The sequence below is a fragment of the Centropristis striata genome, chromosome 15 (assembly GCF_030273125.1).
Source record: "Centropristis striata isolate RG_2023a ecotype Rhode Island chromosome 15, C.striata_1.0, whole genome shotgun sequence".
Taxonomy (NCBI): Eukaryota; Metazoa; Chordata; class Actinopteri; order Perciformes; family Serranidae; genus Centropristis; species Centropristis striata.
In genome coordinates this window covers 30,346,715-30,370,019 of record NC_081531.1, presented here as the reverse complement: position 1 = coordinate 30,370,019, position 23,305 = coordinate 30,346,715, and the positions used below count along the sequence as shown (strand labels likewise).

The 23,305-nt window shown below is 38.3% G+C and overlaps 1 protein-coding gene across 1 annotated transcript in view; it reads left to right on the top strand.

Moving 5' to 3' along the window:
- Positions 1 to 798: 798 nt before the first annotated feature.
- Positions 799 to 23,305, top strand: part of LOC131986987 (seizure protein 6 homolog) — a 97,335-nt gene continuing 74,828 nt past the window's right edge. Inside the window, exon 1 of the mRNA XM_059352129.1 lies at positions 799 to 1,125. Coding sequence (XP_059208112.1) covers positions 1,041 to 1,125 — 85 coding nt within the window. The 5' untranslated portion in view covers positions 799 to 1,040. The remainder of the gene's footprint in view (positions 1,126 to 23,305) is intronic.

The following is a 23,305-nucleotide window of genomic DNA, read 5'->3' as shown; positions in this document are numbered from 1 at the left end:
GTTAAAGTACGAGCTGTAGAAATGGCGAAAAGTGCCTAAAATTCCATATTCAATTCAAGATGGCCGACTTCCTGTCGGGTTTGGGGTATGGGTCCAAGAGGCTTTTCTGTAAGTCTCTGCATGTTACCTTTGCCTACCAAATTTCGTCTGTCTATGTGAAGCCTGGCCGAGGGGCTAATTTTTCTTGACTTTGTAGGGGGCGCTATAGAGCCAACTTGCCACGCCCACGTACGAAGCCCATATCAAACATCAGTCTTTGCCACTTCTGACAAGTCTGCAAATTTTCCACAAGTTTTTGTGCATGGACTTATGTGGTTGACACTTCACCTGGAATTGCCTTCTGTTGCACTATTGTTTTGTTTGTTTTATCTTTAGATATATATATAATGAGGCTGTTATCTGTTGTATGTATTTGTGTTGGAATGTATTGTTTTTTATGTATTTTATACACCTAGACTGCAAACAAATTGCCCAAGTTGGGACAAATAAACTATACTTGACTTGACTTGACTTGACTTGCTTAGGCCCTCAAAAATGCACTTGAATGATAAAACAAAATAAAAATAAATGATAAACATACTAATTTCAATAGGTCCTCGCACCGTTTCGGTTCTTGGGCCCTAAAAAATGACTCATAAAAAAACCCTCAAATAATGTAAAGGAAATTCAAAGAAAATCTGAACTCCCCCCAACTTACTGTGAGGCTGTTCCCTGAGCTGACGCTAGGAGCTGTCCGCGGTGCTGAAGCCTGGCTGCCTTTTCTCTCCATGTGCCGACTGCTCACACACACAGGAATCCTCTTACTGAGCGTCCAAATTAAAAAGGGACCTCCGCGTTTCACTTGATAATTCTCGCCTGTCTTTACTCCGCGAATTACACAGGAAGTGCATTTAGCAACCTGCACGGCTCGGTTTGTCTTTTGCAGACGTTTAAATTCTCGCTTTGCTTGCTTGTTGTTTTTTTAAGCCCTGGAAGTATTCTTTCTCAACACAAGGACGTGTTCTGTAGCTACGCGAAGAGCGACCTCGACTTTAGTAGACATGTGTATGAGACAGGACTGTCAATTGAAGACCCTCTTCGCGGTTTTGCTTCTCGCTGCCGCCGTGGCCGAAATACGTGGACAAGGTAAGAACTTGGGGGTACTTGTGGGGATTGTTCCGTATACTTCCTTCTGTCAAACTAAACGAGGAGAATCGGAAGAGCTGAATGCCGGGCAATGACAAAAGGCTGTCAGATCTACAAGTGCATGAGCAGAATTATCTATTTCATGTTAAGTTTGTAAATTCTTACCAAAAATCTTCAAAATTAAGATGAAAATATCACGTCGCTTGCTGTTTTAACTTACAGTCTAACAAATCACCTCTAATAATAATATGGACACATTCTCAACTACTACTTATTTTCTCTAACTACAGAAATAAGTTAAATATTAAATTAAAAGCATGCAATATATAAAACAAAATCAGTTTTCAAGTTTCTGCATACTGTACTACACACAGCTAATTAGAACTTATAGATCCACATATTTTGCCACTGGGTAAAATGTGTTTAACAGTCAGTTACATAACGGTTTACTGTCAATCAAAACTTACAGAACCTCTTTAGATTGCTCTAACTTCACACACACAAACACAAGCACATTCACCCAGCACAGCGGTAGCATGAAAACACAACCCACTTGGGGAAATAAAACTTGATAAGACATTCATTAACTAACACTATTATTATGAATCAACCTAATGTGATCAATTTTCCATGGGGATACTGATTTATTTGTTGAAATCCGGAGTAAACAGTCAAGAAGTAGACTTGTTTTGGGCACTGAGGTCTGTGTGACAGACGGTGCTCGGTAATAAGACTCTAATCCTCAGGAATTGCTGAAGATTATTGACCAAGCTGTTTGACACAGTTGAGTGCTTGTGGGAAGCGGCAGCGGATTCATGCACAGTGGCCTTGTCCTAATTATTTCTCTATTGTGCGTCTGCCCTCTCTTTATCATTCTAACTATGTATTCGGTTGGTCTACCTGTGTTTCAGCTTGTCTGCACAGTTTTTCTATCACCCACCACCTCCCTTTCTGTAGTGATCTATATCTCTTCTTTGTCAAGTAGTTGGACAGAGGCATGAGCCCCATCCAAGGTCCAGTATGTAATTATACAAATATGTATATTTTTTAATATAAGTTATTTATTAGAGTAGGTTAATTATATATATATATATATATATATATATATAGTAAAAAAAAGAACAGAACAGAAAACACACATCACAATCTTAATACAAATATCACATCATATTTTATTTTAGCATTACATTGACTACATGACCTTCTCCACAGTGTTTTAATGAAGCTTTTGTTGAAAATGAAAACATTTATGAGGCACAAGTTATTACTAAGCAATGCAATAATTGTGTGAGTTAATTCACATTGCTTGGGCTGGTCTAGTCATTACATCTCAGCCCATCCAAAACCAATTCTGGACCAGTGCCTGAAACAATAGTTTACACTATCAACAAAACATCTGCTGATGGATATCTAGTGGAGGAAAGGTGCTGCATCGAATCAGTACAGAGTTTCAGGTCCTCATGAGCAAATTGCAAATCCAGTTATTTGTTGTGGAGCCTCAGGATAACCTCAGAAGACATTCTATATGGTTAAAATGTTTGATTCTCTTCTATGAGTAAACATACCCTACGGTAGTGCTTATAAGTAGAAAATGTACGAATTTTTGAGTGTTTTCAGAGTCACAGTTGCACATATCCCAGGGACACACCTGCACTGCTCGCTCACTGCTCAAAACTCCAGGGAGAGGAAAAAATGCACAGTGCACTATTTTTAGAGCAAAATAAAATTTAACAGCATCCATTAGTGAATTCTCTGCCGTTGCTTAGCCAGCAAATGTTCACGTCTTTGTACATACTCCAAGGCTGGCCATTTACATGTTTCATTCTCGTGGATATGATGTTTTGCCATTCGTCAGAAGTTTTGAATGTGTGGACATATATGGGAACGAGAGAGGTTTTGTTTGGGTGTTAGAGGTCTTAATCTCTCATTTGTGGCACAGCCTGTTCTTGGGAACTTGCTTCAGTCTTTTACTTAGCAGGGAATACCAAAGCATATCCATTCCAGTCAGCACAGGACCTAGAGACAAAAAAACATATTTTATTGTTGTTAGGGTCATCAAAATGTCAAGAAATTAATTGCGTTTTCCTTTTTTAAATCCAAGCTGCACTGCTCCTTACACTTTTTATTTGCAGTGCAAATTCAGTATATAAAGACACAAATAGTGAGACTAATTTCTTATAGTCAACTATGTATTGAATGTGATTGACCTGAAATATTCAGGCCTTGTGAAGATTTAAAAAAATTCCCCTGAACTGTTAAGATGACATGCATAGTCCTGTCTTCTCAGACTGCCTTGATTTTCCTTCTTATTTCATATAATTAATGTTAGATTTTATTGGCTTATAACTTGTCAAAGTCTAAATTTAAAAAAGTACAGGCAGATGGATTTGAGACTTTTTGCATATTACAGAACATATTTCTTGCAAAGTCTGCCCTAACCTCAGGCTATTTTTTATTTTTACTTTTATCATTGGCTTTTCTTTGGCAAGCATGAAATATACAGAAAAACATTCAAATGACAAAAAGAAATGTAAGTTTGAAGGAAGTAATTAGCCACTGATTAAGTCAAGAAATAAAATCACAAGACTGTCGGCACAACAACCATAGTTGTAAGTAGTAACATTGCTTTTCAAATTAATTAGTCATGGCTGCCTTTAATTTGTTTTTCCCATTAATTAGAGGTCACAGTTTGAAGGAGGATCATTAAAAGTATTAAAAAACATTTATGTGCACCTTTAACTGCAAAAAACAACTAGAAAAAAAGGACAGCCCCTAAATCTGTCCCTTGCTGTTCGTGAGACATTTTCATTTAGTTTGTCCTCCAGCCTTCTCCTTTGTGGAAATGGAATAGTGACTCAGTAGTTCTGTGTGGAGTTCACATTTACATTTACTTTTTCTTTTAAGGCTGTAACTTTGTTTCCATTTGTATTCTGTTATAGAATCTGTCTCGAGCCTCCCAAAAATAAAAATAAAGAAAGAAATACATAAATTCATTAACATGGAATCTTATTAAAATAACACCGTGCTCACTCCATTAGAATTAAAAGGAAGATAATGGTAAATTTGAATTGGTTTGGTCTGTGTGTGATAAATGAAGCTGCCTATGCACAGCAGCCAGCTGCAGTGTTTTGAGGATGTGATTACCAAATGCAACAAGTAATAGTTATTGCTGTGTGAGAACGCTACAGGCCTTTAATTATCTAAATGTGAATCTCTGAGCGACAATGTGACATAGCTTGTTATGAACATTCACTTGGATAGACAACCTGAAGGCAACAGCTTGAACTTGTCATAAAAGGTATCAATCAAATTTACACTGAAATATAAAGCACGTTATCAGATGCGACTGCTATTTCTCTTGCAGCCTTGGGTCATGTTAGAAATGTTAACGGGGCATACACTGAATATGTCTAATGTTAAAGGAACATATAGTGATTGTATCTTATCCATCATTTTTTAGTTAAAACTGTCGCTATCACTGGGAAAAAGTCAGTGCACTGAATCTACATTCACTTAAAAAAATCCTCAGTTGTTTTTTTTTTTTCTAATTAATTCGTTTTGTTACAGCAGCTCAATAATAATCAGTGCATGTGATAAAATCCTGACAGATAATTAATAGCTAATCACGCATCCATTCAGTGTGGAGAGTTTTTGTTGGTCTTGGTGCGGCACTTGAAGTTTTACACAGTTTAATGACATTCAGCTGAGCCTATTATCTTTATGCTTACACATTATCTCCGCCTGTTAACAATGATCTGTAGCAATCGGGGAGTTGGAGAATGGGATGCTTTATGTATCCTAAAGCTCATTAAAATGAGTTATGAACTCCTCCTGTTTGACAGAGTGCTCCTTGACATTGGTTTCCAGAGTGTGTGTGGTGAATTCTTTAAATCCTTGTTGTTTCATAACACAAGATTATTCGTCATAGCTCATAGTTGATAACACATCAGTGGATCTGACAAATTGAATTTATTATGGTTGTATAAGAAAAATTTTGCATCCATTTTACAAAGAGACATTTTTTTACGCTGTTTAAGCAAATCACTCTTAAATTAACAGGATGAAACAGACTACTATTATACAGTATTGGTTTTGACTAGGGATGCAAAGAGGTGGAAAATTTCCAGAAACATTCCTTTTGAAGTCAAGCTGGGGAATTTTGGAAATAGTCAAAATAAAAAAAGACATGACATTTCAACAGAATCATTTTTTAAGTAGAACTTTATCAAGTCTTTTATAGAACAATTAATTATTTCATTGAACAACAAAAACATGAATGTTGAGTTAAATATTACTCAAACCAAGTAAGAGTCCCCCCCCCCCCCCCCCCCCCCCAAAAAAAAAAGTCCCATTCAACATGTAAATGTTGCATTTAGGGGACGTGGCATTAGCTGCCCTGCAGTTAGCAGTGTGCTATGTGCATGTGATTGAGGAATAGCAGATATTCAATTGTATCGAAATCTGATTGTTTAAGTCGACATTATGCTCAATATATTCTCCTGAACTACATTTAAGTTCCCTGTTAAGAGCCAACCTTCAATTTTGTAAATTCCCTGTTTATTCCCTTTTATTCCAATAAATTCCCGTTAATTCCCATGGAAAATTTCCAACTAAAAATTCTCAGAATGGTTGTTATATTATATAGGGACCCAGACCCTATGCTACTAAGTATATTACGTATACTTTTCATAACTGATGTGTTTTGTAGATCTATGGAAAGTCTTTAATGTATTTTTAACCTGTGTGTACATTTCCTGACCAGAAGCCATGCACAATTAATGTCAGTGTAAACTGAGTCATATTTCATTGTATTGTACTGATTATATCCTGCCATGTGGTATTGTATTATTTTAAGAGGTACATACTAAAATTGCACCACTGGTAGTAATTGAGAGGATGAACTCTTCCGTGGGTGTGCTTTTGTATTGAAACCTGTGAACCACAGTGTAAAGTTAATTTCATGTTCCAAAAAAAGGCAATTTGTGTCCTTATTTAACACAGTAGTCCATCTCCCTGTTTGTTTCGCTAACATTGCAGGTTAAAACAATCGTTTTTCTGTGTTTCCAGCTTTGAAGGTGTTGTTCACATTCACAAATGGTCATGAAATGAGCCAGGATCATGGAAATAAGATGGCACACTTCAGGGTAGATTGTTGCTTTGAGAGATATGCTTGAAAAATGTGAACATCCTATAATTCTAGGGGTGGTAACAGAAATCCTTCAACACCTGTTTGTTGGATTGCCAGTGATTAACTTCATCAAGGGCTATTCAGCATCTGTGTGCTGTCATAATTAGTTTAACTTTCCCAAGGCCTGTCAATGGTAAATGAGAGTCATTATGCCAGAATGCCCCTCTTCAAGGCTTGGCGCCTGCCTGCCTCAGCCCCTCTCTGTGCCTGTCTCGGTCTCTTTCACTGCCTCCTAGGTGGAGCTCACAGCTTGGCTGAATGCGACTCATTTTCAACTCTTCATGTGCAAATGCCTCTCTCGCTCTGTGAGAATGTTCTATGCATCCTAATTTGAGTCATTGCCTCATATATTTTCTTCCTCAAAAGTGCGGAGCTTTATTTGTCGGAGGAAAGAAGTATTTTTGCAAGGATCTTTTTTGGATTTCATCACTGCTTTTCTTGGATTGGTTCTCCAACAGCTGGTTCTACCCTATAGAAAATAAAGTCTGGTGCTCTCACTAAACAAGGCTGTGCTTCAGCTAAATCTGCAGTTCAGTATTCAAATTCAGATGTGGAGACCATAAAGTGGTTGGACACATGGTTTTATGCTTTCCTCATTTCCTGACTGTGGTAGAAATGCAGCATCAGCTTTAAAAATGAGGCCAACCAGCTATGTTGTATAAATAGTGAAATAAGTGTTTTTTTATAACCAGTTGCTTTGTCGGATTCTCATTCCTCCTCCCTGTTTTATTTTGCATTTCATTTTATCTTAGGGGAGACTCAGAGATGAGTGTGGCTGGCATTTGTTTGCCCCAGAGCAAGTGAACATTTTAGTGTCCTTGTTTTGGGGAAACTAACTAATTAACAAAACATATTCTGTTTTCAGCATAGATGTAATGAACATGTAAAAAGGTTTATTTAACTTTCTCATAATTGAATGCCCTGTTAGCATATTGTATGTTTACGTATAATATTATAAATGTATATATATATATATATATATATATATATATATATATATATATATATATATATATATAATCTATTAAGGAAATGCTAACAACATTGACATTATACTCACGATTAAAATGTGCACTCAGAAGTCAGGATTGGTTACATGACCATTAAGAAATAAAACCAACAGAACTACAACACTGTAATGCCGGTTTTTAATTCATATACAAGAAAATTACTATTTACACAAAAAACACACATTCTGTCTCAACTTTTTCCCAGGTAAAGTTTAGTCTATTCATGTATGACATGCATATTATATAAAAGACAGTGATACTTACACAGTCCAGTCTTGGATTTTCTGGATTTGGATTTTTTCTTTAATTATGATATTCAGCGTTCAAAGACTTAATGGCTACAATTTTTTTTATATAGAAAAGTGTTATTAAGACCATGCAGTAGAGTAAAGCATTATAAAAATACAGCAATGCAGAGTAAAAACAGGGTACTTTTTTCTGAAAGCATTTCCCCCTGCTTATTTAATCACTTTGACAGTTTGAATGAACCCCAAATGGGTTATTGTGTTTAGATAATTATATGACAGGTTTCTCCAACTGCCTGTGTTTTGTCTCCACACAATCATCTCTTCAGAGAGTTAGAGTAACACGTTTACAATAAAATTGTCGACATGTATTCCTGGCAAAGGAAAGAAATCTCCTCTGGGTTGGAGGCAGGCACCCAGAGAGGCTCCACTTATGAAATGTCCCTCCCAGAGCAGAGTACTGGGGCAGGACTTCCAGCAGGGAGGGCAATGGGCTCTGGGAGACCAGGGGGGGCTACACATTTAATTTATTCTAAGTGAAGAGTACCCCTCTGGCAAAACCCTAAATGAAGAGGTGTCTACCACTTTGTCAAGGCAGTCTGTCGCTGGCTTACTTCTACCTGCCTTGCCTTTGGCCTTACGCCTTATCGATCCCAACAGTCGGCCACTGAAAAAAGAGTCGGCATGGTTTGCCTCCCCCAGGCCAAGCCTCCTTTCCGCACCTTTCACGCTCTGCCTGGCCATGTACACACCTCTCTAATCAGGACTGGCGTGTTTTGCGGCTGCAGTGGGGATGGCTCTCTGAAACGATTAGGCCTGGGGACAGCTCCAGCTCTCTTCCCCTCTTCTCCACGCCACATCCCATCTAGAAAGCATTTCATCTGTGGCTGTGGGAAGGCTTATGTAGGGTTGGAGAGTGCTGGGTGAAAAGCAGCAGGTAATAGGCTGTGTAATGTGTTTGGGGGAGTAGTTTTAGTATTCACAGTTAGTGCTGACCTCTGGCAGGCTGAGCCACCCCCACAGTAATTTCCTCTGAAACGATGTAATTGAATTCATCAGGATGAGTAAACATATTATAAGTAGCAGCGAAAGATAACAATGTTGTGGATAGATCAAGGAAGAGGATAGTAGCTCCGTGAGTAATTGAAAATAACCAAAGACAAACATAAGCGAAGAAAGTGTGCAGGACACTGGGGAAACGCAACGCATTTGTAGTTGCAGCTCGTCTGCTTTTCACTTCACATCTGTCAAGACCATGGCCATGGAGAACATCGTGGGGGACCAACACTGTCGCGGCGTCCCACCTCATGAAATACAAAATTTTTAAAATGCATTTCCTGCCACTCTAAACTATTTAAATTTAGCAGAAATTCATCATAACATTTCAAGACGATAACATTCATGAAATTTTAATTTTCATAAAAATTTACAAGAACTATCACAACCAGTCTATGTAACACTCACATTCCAGTTTGTTTCCCACTTTTGAATACATTCGAAGAGATGAAATAGAGAGACAGTACAGTGTTTGACTTAGATTGTACCCCCAGCAGCATCTATCTATCTATCTATCTATCTATCTATCTATCTATCTGTCTGTCTGTCTGTCTGTCTGTCTGTCTGTCTATATATATATATATATATACAACAATGTACAACATACTGGAATATCATTTCAGTCTGGGGGGGGGGGGGTTCTGGGGTGTTTGCATTAACCGTTGTTTGATTTGACCGAAACATTTTAAATAATAAAACCAAGAGATAATTTAAGAGATAACTTAATAATTTCATTATCTTGAGATAAGGCAGTAGAAAAATAATTGAAGCATGGCAGTTCTTGGCTTTAGTAAATGCAAATTGCAGTTTGTTAAGTTTATTTAAGAATATTAAGGATTATTTTGGAAGGCATTTGGCTTCATCTTAAAATTGTGGGTGGTGGTCGAGTAATGTTTAATAATATATATTTTAATTGCTGCCTTTATTTTATTTCCAGAGATGAATGTTATATATAGTATATAAATAAATATGTTTTAAACATTTTGTATTCCAAACAATAAAGCGATGAAGAAAACAGGAGCCAGATTAATTGATACAAAAATAATTGTAAATTGCAGAGCTAATTACATATTTTGTATTTATGGATGAAAACAGATTGATATGCTCTTTAACAGCTGGTGATGGATCTTAATAGAGCTCAACCGACGACAGATTTCTAACACCAATGCCTATTTTAGAGCTAGAATAAAGAATATACCTTCTTCATATGAATTGTGCACCAATTTTGTACTGCTATGACTATGCAGAGGCCACCAGATGACTGCTATCGTAAACAGATATCTTTATTAAAGAATATTTATTATTATACATTTTACATACATGTATTACATTGTCATTTAGGGGGAAGAAAGATTTTGGACACGAGTGCTCACTATGATAAGCTGATCATAAAATAGCCCAAAACATTGAATTATTGCATCCGACTGAACTGAGCATGAAACAAACATGAGGGGGAAAAAAGGAGAAGAAACAAAGTATCACAGCCATACATCCATTTCCAAGCATTTTGCACTGCTGACGTCTTCAGTCCAGACAACACAGACCAGAGGGCCGTGTGCCTTGTGCTCTCTAGTGAGATGTATTGAAGTGATGTCCCAGAGGACCTTGCGTATAATTTAGAGGTTCTAACATCGACCGCCATCTTCAAAATATCTAACATTGTCAGTCCGAGCAACTGCTGGGTGGTCGGGCAATTGTCTGTCAGTTATAAGGCAGTGCTGCCTCCGCTTCTCTCCCGGTGATGGAGAGCCAGCTCATTGTGGCCGTTCTCATCTGTCAAAGCAGCGAGCAGCCTTTAAAAAGAATACCAGTTCCTAAGAATGGATTACTTAGTAGGGAACAGCTGGAGCTCTCTTAGACCACGTCATTGATTACTTGGACTATAGCTTTTAGTGGAAAAAGCTGGTCTGTGCATTGTTGACATTACAGTGGGTGAAATAGATGGTGACATGATGTTTAATTGCTTCCGAATGCTGAAGAAAAAGCTTTGTAAACCTTTGTAAACCTATAATGTAAATCATTGCTTCATATATTTTTGTGTTTCTTCTCTTCTTTAGATTCCAGCTTATGAAATAAAGACAGGCTGATATCTGTAATACATCAACAGCTATTAGTTTTCTTTATTCCCACAGGATGAACCCTCCGTAACCCTAATCAGAGTTGATTTTAGATCTTTTTCAAGGGTTCTCAAGCTAGATAATAGTAATATGTTTCATGAATTATAGGGCATGTCAAGGTTAGTTCAGGTTATTTGTCAGGTACAAATAGAGTGTTTTGGGGGTATATTGAGGCAGAAAATGTGGAACCAAAGTCCACAAGCGTGAGCTCTGCCCAGAAACTTTTCAGCGGTAGCATGCCTGAATGCGCGGCATATGGAGGTTAGCAAAACAAGCTAACTGACGAGCGCAAATTAAACGGCGTAGCTGGAAGACCCATCTGAAGAAACAAACAAACAAACAAACAAACAAACAAACAAAATAAACTTATTTAGTGTTTTCTACATAACATGTAAGAAGGTTTTCAGTGCAGCCTGTGGTGACCTGTTGGGAAAGTGTTTGTTCAGTGTTTGAAATGTTCCTTATTTCCATAATGAAAATGTACTTATAATTAAAATTACCAAAGTTATATGCTACCTCCTTCCCAAGAAGTAGCTTTGACTTTATCATTTTGGTGTGATATAATGGGGCTTTATGATATGGCCCTAAAAGAATATCATGATATTTCAGGGTATTTTTGCGATAACTATATTCTTGACGATATTAAAAATACTGAGAAATATATTATTATTATAATTATTTAAGACATCTTATTTTGACAGTCTTTTTGTAAATTCTGTGGTGGATTCTGTTAACACACTGTACTCTTATTTTGAAAGCTGCATTGTTTAGTGACAGGAAGTAATAGTAGCTTTTTGTGATTAACACAACTTTAATTATTAGCTAATGTTAGCTCGCGGCTAACGATGCAGCAGTGTGTTTGTTTTATAGTCTATGGTTTGGACCTCTGACTGCCCGGACAAGTTGATAGTATTTAGTTCGGCTCGCGCACACGGACACACGCGGAGAGATGATGTGGGGACGGGACTGATACATACAGGTAGGCACGTTTCTCTGTCATGCTTGAATTGTTTTGAAGCGCAGTGCGGAGGGCAGCTTGGTAAACTCAGTGCGTGTGTAAGTGTGAATGCACGCGCATGTCTCGGAGGAGGACGGGTAGGTGGGGGTTGGGGTTTTGACAGACTGACGGGTGACAGACACTGCTGAGCAACGGCAACACAACGCAAAATAACTTTATATGAATAGTGTAAATATACTTTCAGTAGCTTGAAATGTGACGTTAGCGCAGCACATGAGACTATGAGGGGCCGCCACGGTCTAGGTCAGGGATGGGCAACTTAAATGCTGGAGGGGGCCACAATTTTTCATGGACACAGGGCCACATATAGGACCGTGCATTTAACCAGATATGATAAAACTGCAACTTTAAATATGTTTACAGTGCAGTAGCTTAACATATTCCATGCTCAAATGCATGTTTAACAGTATAAATAGGAATACAAAAGGTTTGAAGCAAATAAAAAATAACCACTTACTGTGGTTTCTTTTTTTTTCATCAGTGCAAGAACAGCAGACCAACATTAATTGCAAGAAGTAATTTTGTGCATTTCTACACAGCACTTTTAAGATTTCATGCTCAAATGCATGGAGTTGTACTGAGGGCCACTTCAAGTGAGGGTGCGGGCCGTATGCGGCCCCGGGCCTCCAGTTGCCCATCCCTGGTCTAGGTAATTAATCGGAAACCCTTTCGCCACTACATCAAGAAGTATGAATGTTGCCGATATCATGATATGCATTTTTTTTACTCATAAAAAAATATACCGGTATAGTTGTGAATGATACGATATGGTACACCCCTAAGTTGATAGTACATTTATGGACAGTAAGTTGAAGCATTGGAACAAATCACTCAGTGGAAATGTCTGTTTTTTTCTTCTTTTTAATGATGAAAACAGCCAGCTTCAGGTAATAGAGTACTAAATATTAGAAACTGAATTACCCACAGTAAACCAATATTAAATCACAATAATATTATAAATTCATATGGATCAATTCACACCTCTTATTAGTTAAAATAAATAAATAAGTCAGCTAGTGTTTTGGCCACATTTATTGCAGTGAATACTATTATTGCTTGGATTCTCCCCAATCCCTTTTACATATATTTACCACATTAACACTTCATTTAATATCAAGTTATGTCTCTTTTCTTCCAAGTTCAATTTGTGTGTGTGTGATTGTCAGTGCAAAGAGGTAGAGGGGAGGATGGAGAAAGAGAGGACAGAGAGAGCTCAAGAGTGAGAAGAACCAGGTGAGAAAGCAAACAGATAGTGATGTCAATATTTTTATCACGGCAAAACAGTAATTGTTCAAATGAAAATTTCACTTTATTGCAAAGGTCTAGCAGATAGCAGAGAGCTTCAAAACGCTTCAGTTTAATTTTCAACTTAACTGCATATTATGGCCAATATGATTGCATGTCTGCAGTGTGTATGTAAAGAGGTAGTGTGTGTGTGTGTGTGTGTGTGTGTGTGTGTGTGTGTGGATATATTGTCCATTAATCACCAAGTGAGTTGCCTTCTGGTTGTTTTGGCTGATTTGCTAAAGCCCATTGTCCCTCACATTTATTGGGCATAATGGATATTTAAATTATACTGATATATTCAAGTCAAGCCTCTGAATCCAAAACATATAGGCAAATGTTATGATACGATAATATGAAATCCTAATTTCACATGATTTTATTTGACTTACCCCATGAATCAGTTCTTAAACATTGCTCAGCAGCATGGGGTAGAGATGTACAGTAGTAAGTCCATGGAAACTCGCCAGTGATTAATTCTAGATTATAAAGACAAACAGAAACTCTGACAGTAGGGGGGTGATCCTTGCCAAAGACTGGACCTTTTACAAGCTTTCACAGTTTGTGAAGGGTAGAGTGAAGTATTAAGGAAGAGAATGGGTGGGAATAGGCCTATTGATTTATAATGTTCCTATAATGCCATGTCACTGTAATTTACAATATTGAAGTGCTATGATCATTCCTTTGATGGAAATATGTGAACAGTCAGGTCAATGGTAAATCTGGGATATATTTACTCTAATCTAAATAGCATCAAGCCCATAAAACCTCTCTACTCTTATTTTAATGTGAATACACAATACGGTTTATACTGTTGCAATAAGATACTATGTGTTAAGTGAAATTTAGCCATGGAAACACAACTTTCACCACAGTATTATTTCTATAATCAGATTATCGTGCCTATTTACTTGCCCTTCTATAGATTTCTCGGCTCCTCAGTAGTGTAATCCTTGCATCATAGAGTGCTAACAGACCCTTTGGCTGCTGTTGTAGAGTTAAGTGGTTTATCTGAATAAGAGATGAAACAAAAACAACTTGTAACTAGGACTCTGCAGCTCATTTAAATTCCAGTGTTCACCATATGACACATGCGGATGCACATGTGAACACATTGAACCGATTTTACATTGTGTCATTGCATTGCTCTTCATACATGATTCAGAATGTAAGTATCAGCAGGATCTGGCCTAGAAGGTGAAATCACCTGGCAGCTTTGTGAAATCACAAAAGCATTCTGCACCATACACATTTATGACCAAGGGGGGAAAAAAGAAAAATAGAAAACATCTCCACCAAAGTGAAATAGCAGTTGACACACTTTTGAACCCAATTTTGCAGACACCAAGCAGGAGACTGAGGTAGGCAGGCAGTTGATATGACAGAAACGACTGTAAATTCGCAAGGAGGAAGAAAAATACACAAGAATCCCCATTTAGTCAAAGGTAACAACAGGAAACAAACACATAGGTGGACAGGTAGACAAAAACAGACGGGAGAACTGTGAAAAACAAGGCAATCTGACAAAAATAGGTTGTAATGAGGTGCAGTTGGAGAGGCAGGCAGCAGGTCACAAAGGCTGATAAAGAGAACAGGTGTGCAGGACAGGGGGACACAGTAGTGACACCTAATGGGCAGCTGAGTAATGGACTCTTACACAAGACATTTGGCATGTCATAGTAGGAAAAGCACAAATTAGTCATGGTTAATAAAGCAACAAAGTCCCAAGAGACCATGGTGAGCAGTTGTTTTTTTAATAGAAGAGCTACAGGGCATTATTAGATACCTAAAACAACATTAGCTGTTCTAAAATTACAGTAAACCACGGCCTTCCGTGTTGTATTTTCTTTAATAAAACAAGTACTTCTTATACGAGGTATTGTTTCATAAAATGAACACACAGAAACAGAAACTGGTTTCATTTATTGATGAATATTTATTCTTCTACAAAGAAATGTAGCTCTTTTTGATTGATCAAACTAGCCAGATCTAAATGGACCAGTATCTCTCAGTAATTTCAGTACGTCTCCTTTCTTTTTTTATCTTTGTCCTCTATCCTGTGTCCTCTAGCTGACATTTTGAAACAATTTGTTTAATGCAGTAATACTGATGTAATGTGGTCACAGATGTGTGTTTATAGAGTGTTTTACAATGGCTTAGAACACGGCTCAACCGATCATAATCATGCACCGTAACTGCATTTTATAAATTCAATAATAGCTGCTTCAGTTTCAGGGCCCTAGTATTGTGCATTCTGACTCACCGTCATATTTTCATGGTTTACTGGGACACTAGAAGAACAGAGCCGTCATTTCTGATATCAGGAACAGCTGTGTTTTGAAGTTGAAATCTCTGCTGTAAAACAAGCCTGTTGCCCACAATCATTTTCTTGCTCAGGGTTAAATGAGAAGATTGATATTCTCTCAAGCCTTTATACTAAATATGCTACACTCTGGAGAAATTAAGCATAAGGACCAACCAGGGTCAACAACTAGCCTAGCTCTGTTATGAGTTAAAAAGCTAACTAATGATACCTCTAAAGCTCCCTGATCAACACATTACAGTATACCTCATTTGTTTAATCTGTACACATGCCGAAATGTAGAAATGGCAATTCATCATCCTGTGTATGCTAAGCTAAGATAACCATGCTGGCTTCAGCTTCATATTTGTCTCACAGACATAAGGGTGGTACTGTATACATTTACTCAACTAACTCTAAAATTAAATTATTTGTCTTGTGGGAACCAGGTTTTTGCCACCAAATGAGTCTATATACTGTAACTGTGTGAGCAGATCTATGTCTCCATAACATGATTAATCAAAGTACGTATACACGGAGGCAGATGAAGAAAAAGAAGATATATAGACAGAGACATCACCATGACAGCAGTTTAACCTCTGCTATAAATGTCTTCCAACTGAACCGTCAATTTTTCTATCCGCTGCTAATAAATTAAAACATGCATCACTGAACTTAATGGTGATATTTGGTGTCACATTTAATGGATAATGGCTAATCACATCACTGATCTATACAAGTGAGGTAAACTGATGATGGTTCATCCTTCATCTGAAACCATCTTTAAGTATTTAACCCAATTAGTTTAAATTCATTTCTTTTAAAACAACAATAATCTGATTTATGGTTCAGCAAAAGAAGATACGCCATCATTTTTGGGTCAGACATGAGTCAGTCTCTTTATGGCAGCAAGTCAAGGACATGAATGGCTGTAACAGGCCAATTGTATGACAAGAGCATTTATCCCAGCACATGTACTCTTGGGCAGAATCTACAAAAGAAAACAAGCTCAGATCCGACTAGCTGTGAGGTATTATGCCACGTTGGGCTGCTGGGGAATGCACCAGTTTAAAAGAACTGGTGATTTTCTCTCTATAATAATATTTAGAATAGGCAACAACACTTAAATGATGCACTTTATTGCCCAGAAAAACTCCATCCATCTGTCCCTAATAGTGTGTATGTTGTAATCATTGCAGGTTTTAAGAGGGAGTCTAAATTAAACTGAAAACTCCTCTGATTTATTACTTTTAGCAGATGAACTCTAAGCTGGCCTCCTGTGTTTTTTTTAAAAATATATATATATTTTTCACTATCACTGGTTTCTTTTAGTAGAGGCTATTCTGCAGGAACAAAAAACCCAGATTTTTATCAGCAAGCATCCTTAGGAAGAGGAGCGAAGATATTCTGTGAAAGATAATCTGGGGGCATTTTTTAAGTGTCCATGCTGCTGCAAACCACTCTCATGGTTCTGGACTTTTCTCTCTTTCCATTGCTGTATTGTGAATGAAATTTTCTGCTGCATCCTGTGTTTTCCATGAGGCCACAATAAGTAAAACTGAATTTACAACACAGGAGGACAGCTGTTGAAACAAAGAGTGGGTTAGTTTCTCCAGCACGCTGTCGTAGCCTCTCATTAGCTCCACACACGGGGTGATGCTGATTTTCTTGCCATCGGTTGTTTTCAAAAATGCGTTTCTCATTTTTTCTACACTGATTTCAGAGTAAGACTGAGGAACATGTACATTGTATAGCATTAAAGTTGCAGATTTCACATTGAGACAAGTAGAACAGCTTCAATGAGATCAGAGCTGTGAGGGTATATCCTTTGTTTTCACGGCTGTATTGTGCCTCGCCTCAACTAAGGTAGCAGGTTATAAACAATTTGACAAGGAGGGTGTGAGAATAAGAGCAGAGCTACAGAGACAGGGAGAGAAATGAAAGCAAAGTAGTGGGGAATCTTCTCTCCTTCCATTTATATTAGGAAAAACATCAGATACACCTCGTGGTCGATGCTTTTATCTAGAGTGCCTTTACAAAATCATGAGAGCATACAGGATCCAGCAGGGCTCAAACCCTACCCTTGAAAATGCTTATGTTCGTCAGTGTGTTCTTTTGGAGCATCTTAAGAGATCCTGAACAGAGAAGTGTCATGTTTTTTCATGCGAAGGTGTACACAATAAAGAGGACAGTTGGTAAATAGCCTGTCAATGTCAGTGACCATTGCTGCTTGAAGGTGCCATGTTTTGATTTACCTGAACTTATTATATGTCCCTGTCAACGTAGTTCCATCCAGTGAGTAAACAAATCTAGACAAGGTTCTAGCAAAGCTGGAGAAAAATCTCATCACAAAAGTGCCCCACTTGGCTCCAGTGCAATTACCTTCTGTAAATGAAGCTCAGTCTGTCCTGCGAGTCGCTCACACCATGCAGCCGCTTTGCACATACACTGTGTCAACAAAGCAGCACAGGCCTCTGTTTGGTAGGTGCGAAGCTGTTTACCTTTGTTGCTGTGTGGATTGATGAGGTGGCTGAGGCAGAAGCAGGGGCATGATGTGAATAGTTGGAGTATTACTGTGGAAAGAGGTGTTTCCCCCTCGGAGGCAGCTAACTGAGTTTGACAAAGCTGTTTCTGCTGAGAGGCTGTAGGGACGCTCTCTGGCCCCGCTCCAGGAGCCTCGGCTCTGCATGTGGATGCACATTTGAGGTAGTGATGAAAGGTAATGCGGAGACAGGAGGGAGGAGACAGCTCCCGCTAGCATAGTTTAAGTAGTGTTAGTCTGCCTATATTGTGTTTAATGTTTCAGTAGCATGGAACGAATACAAAAACGAGAGAAAGCACGGGTTGACTTCCAGGGAGTGTCATCCATGTCTGTGATATTTTTTCTAAATCTATCTTTTTGTCTCAGCCAGGTTATAATTTTTGGAAAAGATAGTGACATTGATTTCATTCCCAAATACTACATGGCATGATAAAAAAGAGAATTGTGAAAGGCTAAATGTGAAGAAGATTGCTTCATTCCTCACCCTGTTTTTACTCCGGCATGTTGATTTCTGCTTTTGTCCTTCGGCTGCAATAGATTCTGTTTGAATCTGTCTTTCGCTTGTTAGATTGCTGATCAATTCTGCTTTTGGTGTTTTGGGATTGCCTATTTGGACGGCATACAGCCATCCCTATGGCTTTTATAGGGGACAAACCACTATGTGATTTTACACAGCTCCAGCTGCCAAGCAAATTGGATTAAATGTCTGCTGTGATTTTGGAGTCATTTCATTCTGCAGCCTCTCCTTTCATTGTCTGTATATGCACTCTGTCTCACCACCCCCTTGTCATTAGTGGAGCTGCTCTCCGCTCTCTTTGCCATTTTTAACTTTGATAAACTTAACTATGGACTTTTTACGTATTTACTGCGCTCAACTGTAAATGAAAGTGGAGATAAGAAAAAGGTTTCGAGCCAACTGGATTTGTCACCCTATAATCCAATGGGATTTGAGAGCTCACATTTCATTTCACAGCACAATCCAGTCTGTCCAAACTGATTATGAAAGCAAATATGAGGACACATTTGAAGGCACAAGTTCAAACGGATTGTAAAGGTTTTTTTTTTCCCCCACTCATTATGAACCGTACTTGGATTATGGTTATAGTTTCAGAAATAACTCAAAATGATTGTTTTAATGCACATCTGCAGTACACTGGAATATTAGAATTGGTAGCAATAATAATGCCGATTTGTTAAGTTTATTATGACCACATTTGCTAATGATTATGTCAGACTGTGGTATATGGTTGCCTGATGTAGCATAGCATTTTTTTATTCAATATTTGTATTTATACATTTATACAAAACTTTGTGTGCTTCATTTTTAATGGCAGCTATACATTTTAGAAATCCAGAAAACAAAATCCCATTTTTCAACACTAAAGAAATGAGTTTTTACTCCCTTTTTTTTATATCCAGAGTATGCTGTGACCAGAACAGTCCATCTTCCCTTTATTGCTGCTTGCTTGCTTTAAAGGCTTTAGAACAAAAATGATTGACCAAGACACACACCGATAGAAGGAGCACAGAGGTGTCACATTCCTTTTCATTGACTCATGAATGGATCCTCAGAATAGAAGTATTTTAATAGATCCTCAGGGAATAAAAATCTTGTTGTTTCCATGGTAATATGGGTGAGGATTGTTCGCTTGCAGTGAGTAATCCCACGAAGGAACTGTACTTGAAATAAGGTCAATACCGACCATCGCAACCTCGATAGGGAAGCCTTAGTTATTCAATTTAGACGTCTCATCAAGGCTGAAATTTGAAGTCGAATAATAAAAACAGTAATGTACCGCAAAAGAAGGCTGTAATGATTGTTGAAATGGAGTGGCACATGGAAGTACAACAGAAGAGGGTCAATGCACGGATACACACTAGATGGACAGCTCTGCCATTACGCAAATGGATCTGCAGAGGCACTTCAGTATGTTTTGGTCTTTGTCTCAGGCTGTCTGAGGATTTGGTGAGCTTGAAGACAAACCGCCTCTTGATCTGAAAGCCCAGAATCACGTAGAAGAATGATCAAAGCCTGTGCCTTCTCCCCAAGATGCTTCCGTTAGAGTCGGGGGAAGATTGAGCGAAGGAAGGGAAGATAAAGGAGACGAAGGGAGGGCAAAGTTTGTGTGCGTGTGCCTGTGTACTCAGTGTTTGTAATTAGGGTGGTTTTCTGGTAAATGTGTAGGAGTTGAGATGGATTGGCTGAGAGGGAGCTGCAGGAGAAAATCTTTCTGTCTCGATCTCACATCAGCCTTGGACACATAAGGATCATGGTCAGGTACTGTGGGACAAAATTAGGCCCGCTAAATTATGTGTGGAAGCAAGGGCCAGAACATTATCAGAAGTGGAGTAGGAAGTTTTGTTCCTAGTTTATTCCAACATTATTATACAGTTTAAAAGCTTGAATGTGATCAGAGCTTTATCAGCTGAACCAATAAAAACATTGCACTGTCTCAACTTTTCAGTGCTGTAAAAAACTGTTGGCACAGATTGAGATTATATTCAATAAAGCATTTAGACCCGTGCAGGTTCTTGGCTGTGTTCTGTGTTCAGTTAATGATTAAGCAGAAAGCTGTCCTTCTGGCCTTTATTTGAAACACTTCCTGTGAGGGAAGCTTCTTAAATTAATTATGTTTGCCTAATGAATAATTAAGTCAGGGGAAAGATAATTTGGTGTTACGCAGCGAGCCAGGCCATTGTGCATGTGGAAGAACCGGTGCTCTGTAGTGCCTGGCTGATTTCACATTGGGACTGTGAAATGAGAATTAGCAAACAATTTGCCTCCTGTTCCATCCTTCACCGTGACTAAAACATCACTGCTGATTATGTCTTGACAAGTGTCAATACTGCACGCCTCTTTGTTAACTGTACCAGAGACAGGTTGCTTATGAGGTACCATTGTTGTGGTTTTAAAATATGGAGTGTTATTGACTCAGAGTTTGAATGAATGCAGATAACAAAAGCTATTGTGTCGGGGCGTTTTGTCACAGTAGTTGAAAAGAAGTTGAAGTACAGCCTTAATGACAGGAGACACAAACAGACGTTAATAGCTTCTTTTCTGTGGAGGTGAGACACAGAGGATAGAGATTAAGAAGACATTTAATTATCCAAGTCATGCTTGTTGTTTTCTCTCAAGACTAAGGTGTTTTTACCATCAAATAATCCCTATTTATCCATTAATATGCATATGTAGTACCTGTACTGGAGAAAATTACATTTTTGTCCCTCCATAATCCACTTAAGCATATTCCTTCACAATCACCAGGAGGTAATATGAGGCCTTCACTCTGTCTCTAATTGGCATAATGTCATAGCAACATATCGTCATACAACAGTTTGCATAATGTCTTATGGAAAATTATTAGTTATTGTCTTTTGTGTGTTGTCCTTTAAAGGTCCAGCAACACGAGGAGTCACTGCACCTAACTATGTTTAACTAGTATGTAGCTAACAAAAGAGGCTGTCCTCCCCCGTAAAACAACAGCATATGTTGTCTGTACATCAGCTCATTACATTATGATTACTATTAGGGAGTGACCTCTCGTAGCCTTAGTAAATATGAGGGAGGTAAGGCACGAAGACAGAGAAAGTCTGCTGGGCGGGCAGGAGGGGTGTCGAATGGATTGAACAAAGAGTATGTGTGTAATTATGTTGTGTACGAGGGAAGTAATGTAAAAAGGAAGTGAAAAAGGATTTATTATAAACCAGTCCATGATTTTCTAGTAGTTTTGTTGCCTAAACCTAACCAAACTGTGACCATTTTACAAGGTTAACAACTTGTTAACCTTGTAAAATGTGTGAACCTGTGCCCGTTCTGTAGCGCTAATTGAAAAAAAAAGCTCCTGTGGGGCGTTTTGAAGATTATAAACAAAAATCTGTGTGGTCATATTTGTTGGAGGACTTGTTGTTACTAATGTAAGTTAGGTTACGTGACACGGACAGTGGTCTCCTGAGTGAAAGTGTGCTTGTTTGGCCCATTCATCAATCTCAACCTCCTCTCTAGACTTTTTATACTATACTATAAGCTGACTTTGCTGAATGCGCTACATTTTGTAGATTTAAGTATAAACTGTTCTAGAAGGGAACAGCCTCATCCTAGATATTTTAAAAGGTTATCACTTTTCTTTAATTAATCTGATTTCTATGTTATGTATTTTTCTTTAACATTAAGTAGCTAATGTAACCAAAAATAGGTAATACTTTGGGAGAATAATTTTTTTCTTGAATTCAATAGTATATGTGTGCCTTCTCACTAATATACACACCTTGTTTAGATACATTGTCACAGGGCAAACACAACTGACAGATTCAGTTTTGCTGCCCGCAGTGATTTATAGACTCTATGAGTCACTCACTGAGAGAGACAGAGTAACACACACACACACACACTCACACACACACACACACACACACACACACACACACACACACACACACACACACACACACACACAAAACCTCCCTTTCTATCTCCTTGTCTCTTCTTCTCCCCCTCTTTGTCCCTCCCTGGTTATAAAGACTTGCCAAGAAATCATTGGCTCAACAGGGAAAGGGCAAATCCTCTTCAGCCAATTTAAATTCTCCTGAGCACATGGTGCCGACTATTCCAAACTAATTAATAGACATGTCATGAATAAAAACACTTTGATTATGAAAAGAGGTTGCCCTCTGCCTCCTTTTAGGCTTGTCATTAGTATGAGGACACATGTGGTGAATAGCTGGAGTGTTGGTACCAGCAGCCTGAGACAACCGCAGATGCCCCCTCTTGATTAAATTTTTCGATCCATGTTTTATTCAGAGCTGACTGCATGGACCCAATGCCACAGACTCTGATTAGCTTTACCTGTACCGACAGGAGAGCCAGGGAGAGCATGACCAGAAGGGCAAGGCCTATTCAAAGGGCAGGACACAAAGACATGTAACCCTGGAGCCCTCACTCACACAAGTGCACTCCATCTCCCACTACCCTCCTGCTCTCTCTGTCAAAGTGACACACAGCACAGATCTTCCTATTCTATAGCACCTCTATAACTTGCACTTGCTCCGTTTTATTTATGTGGCTGTGGCACTGTGTGGATGTGGCAGAACATGTAGGTAATACTCCTCAGGTTGAACATTCTTGGAGGCAGAAAGAAGTACTTTTTTCTATCGGGACTAAATTACTTTATTCTTTATGATTATGTTTTGATTTTTTTTATAATATTTGCTTGCACCTTTTCTTCCTTTTACTGGGGCAATAGCTGGACCTGATGCATCTAATAACAATCCTCCAAAAGTATGGTTCTGTTAAGAAAAATCTTTTGAAAATATTTGCAAATATATACATTGTTTGTTTGCTTTTAACTATTCATTCCATAAGGTTTATCATTTTTACAATTATTATGACATTACATTAATGTAACACTCAAACAACTCTCG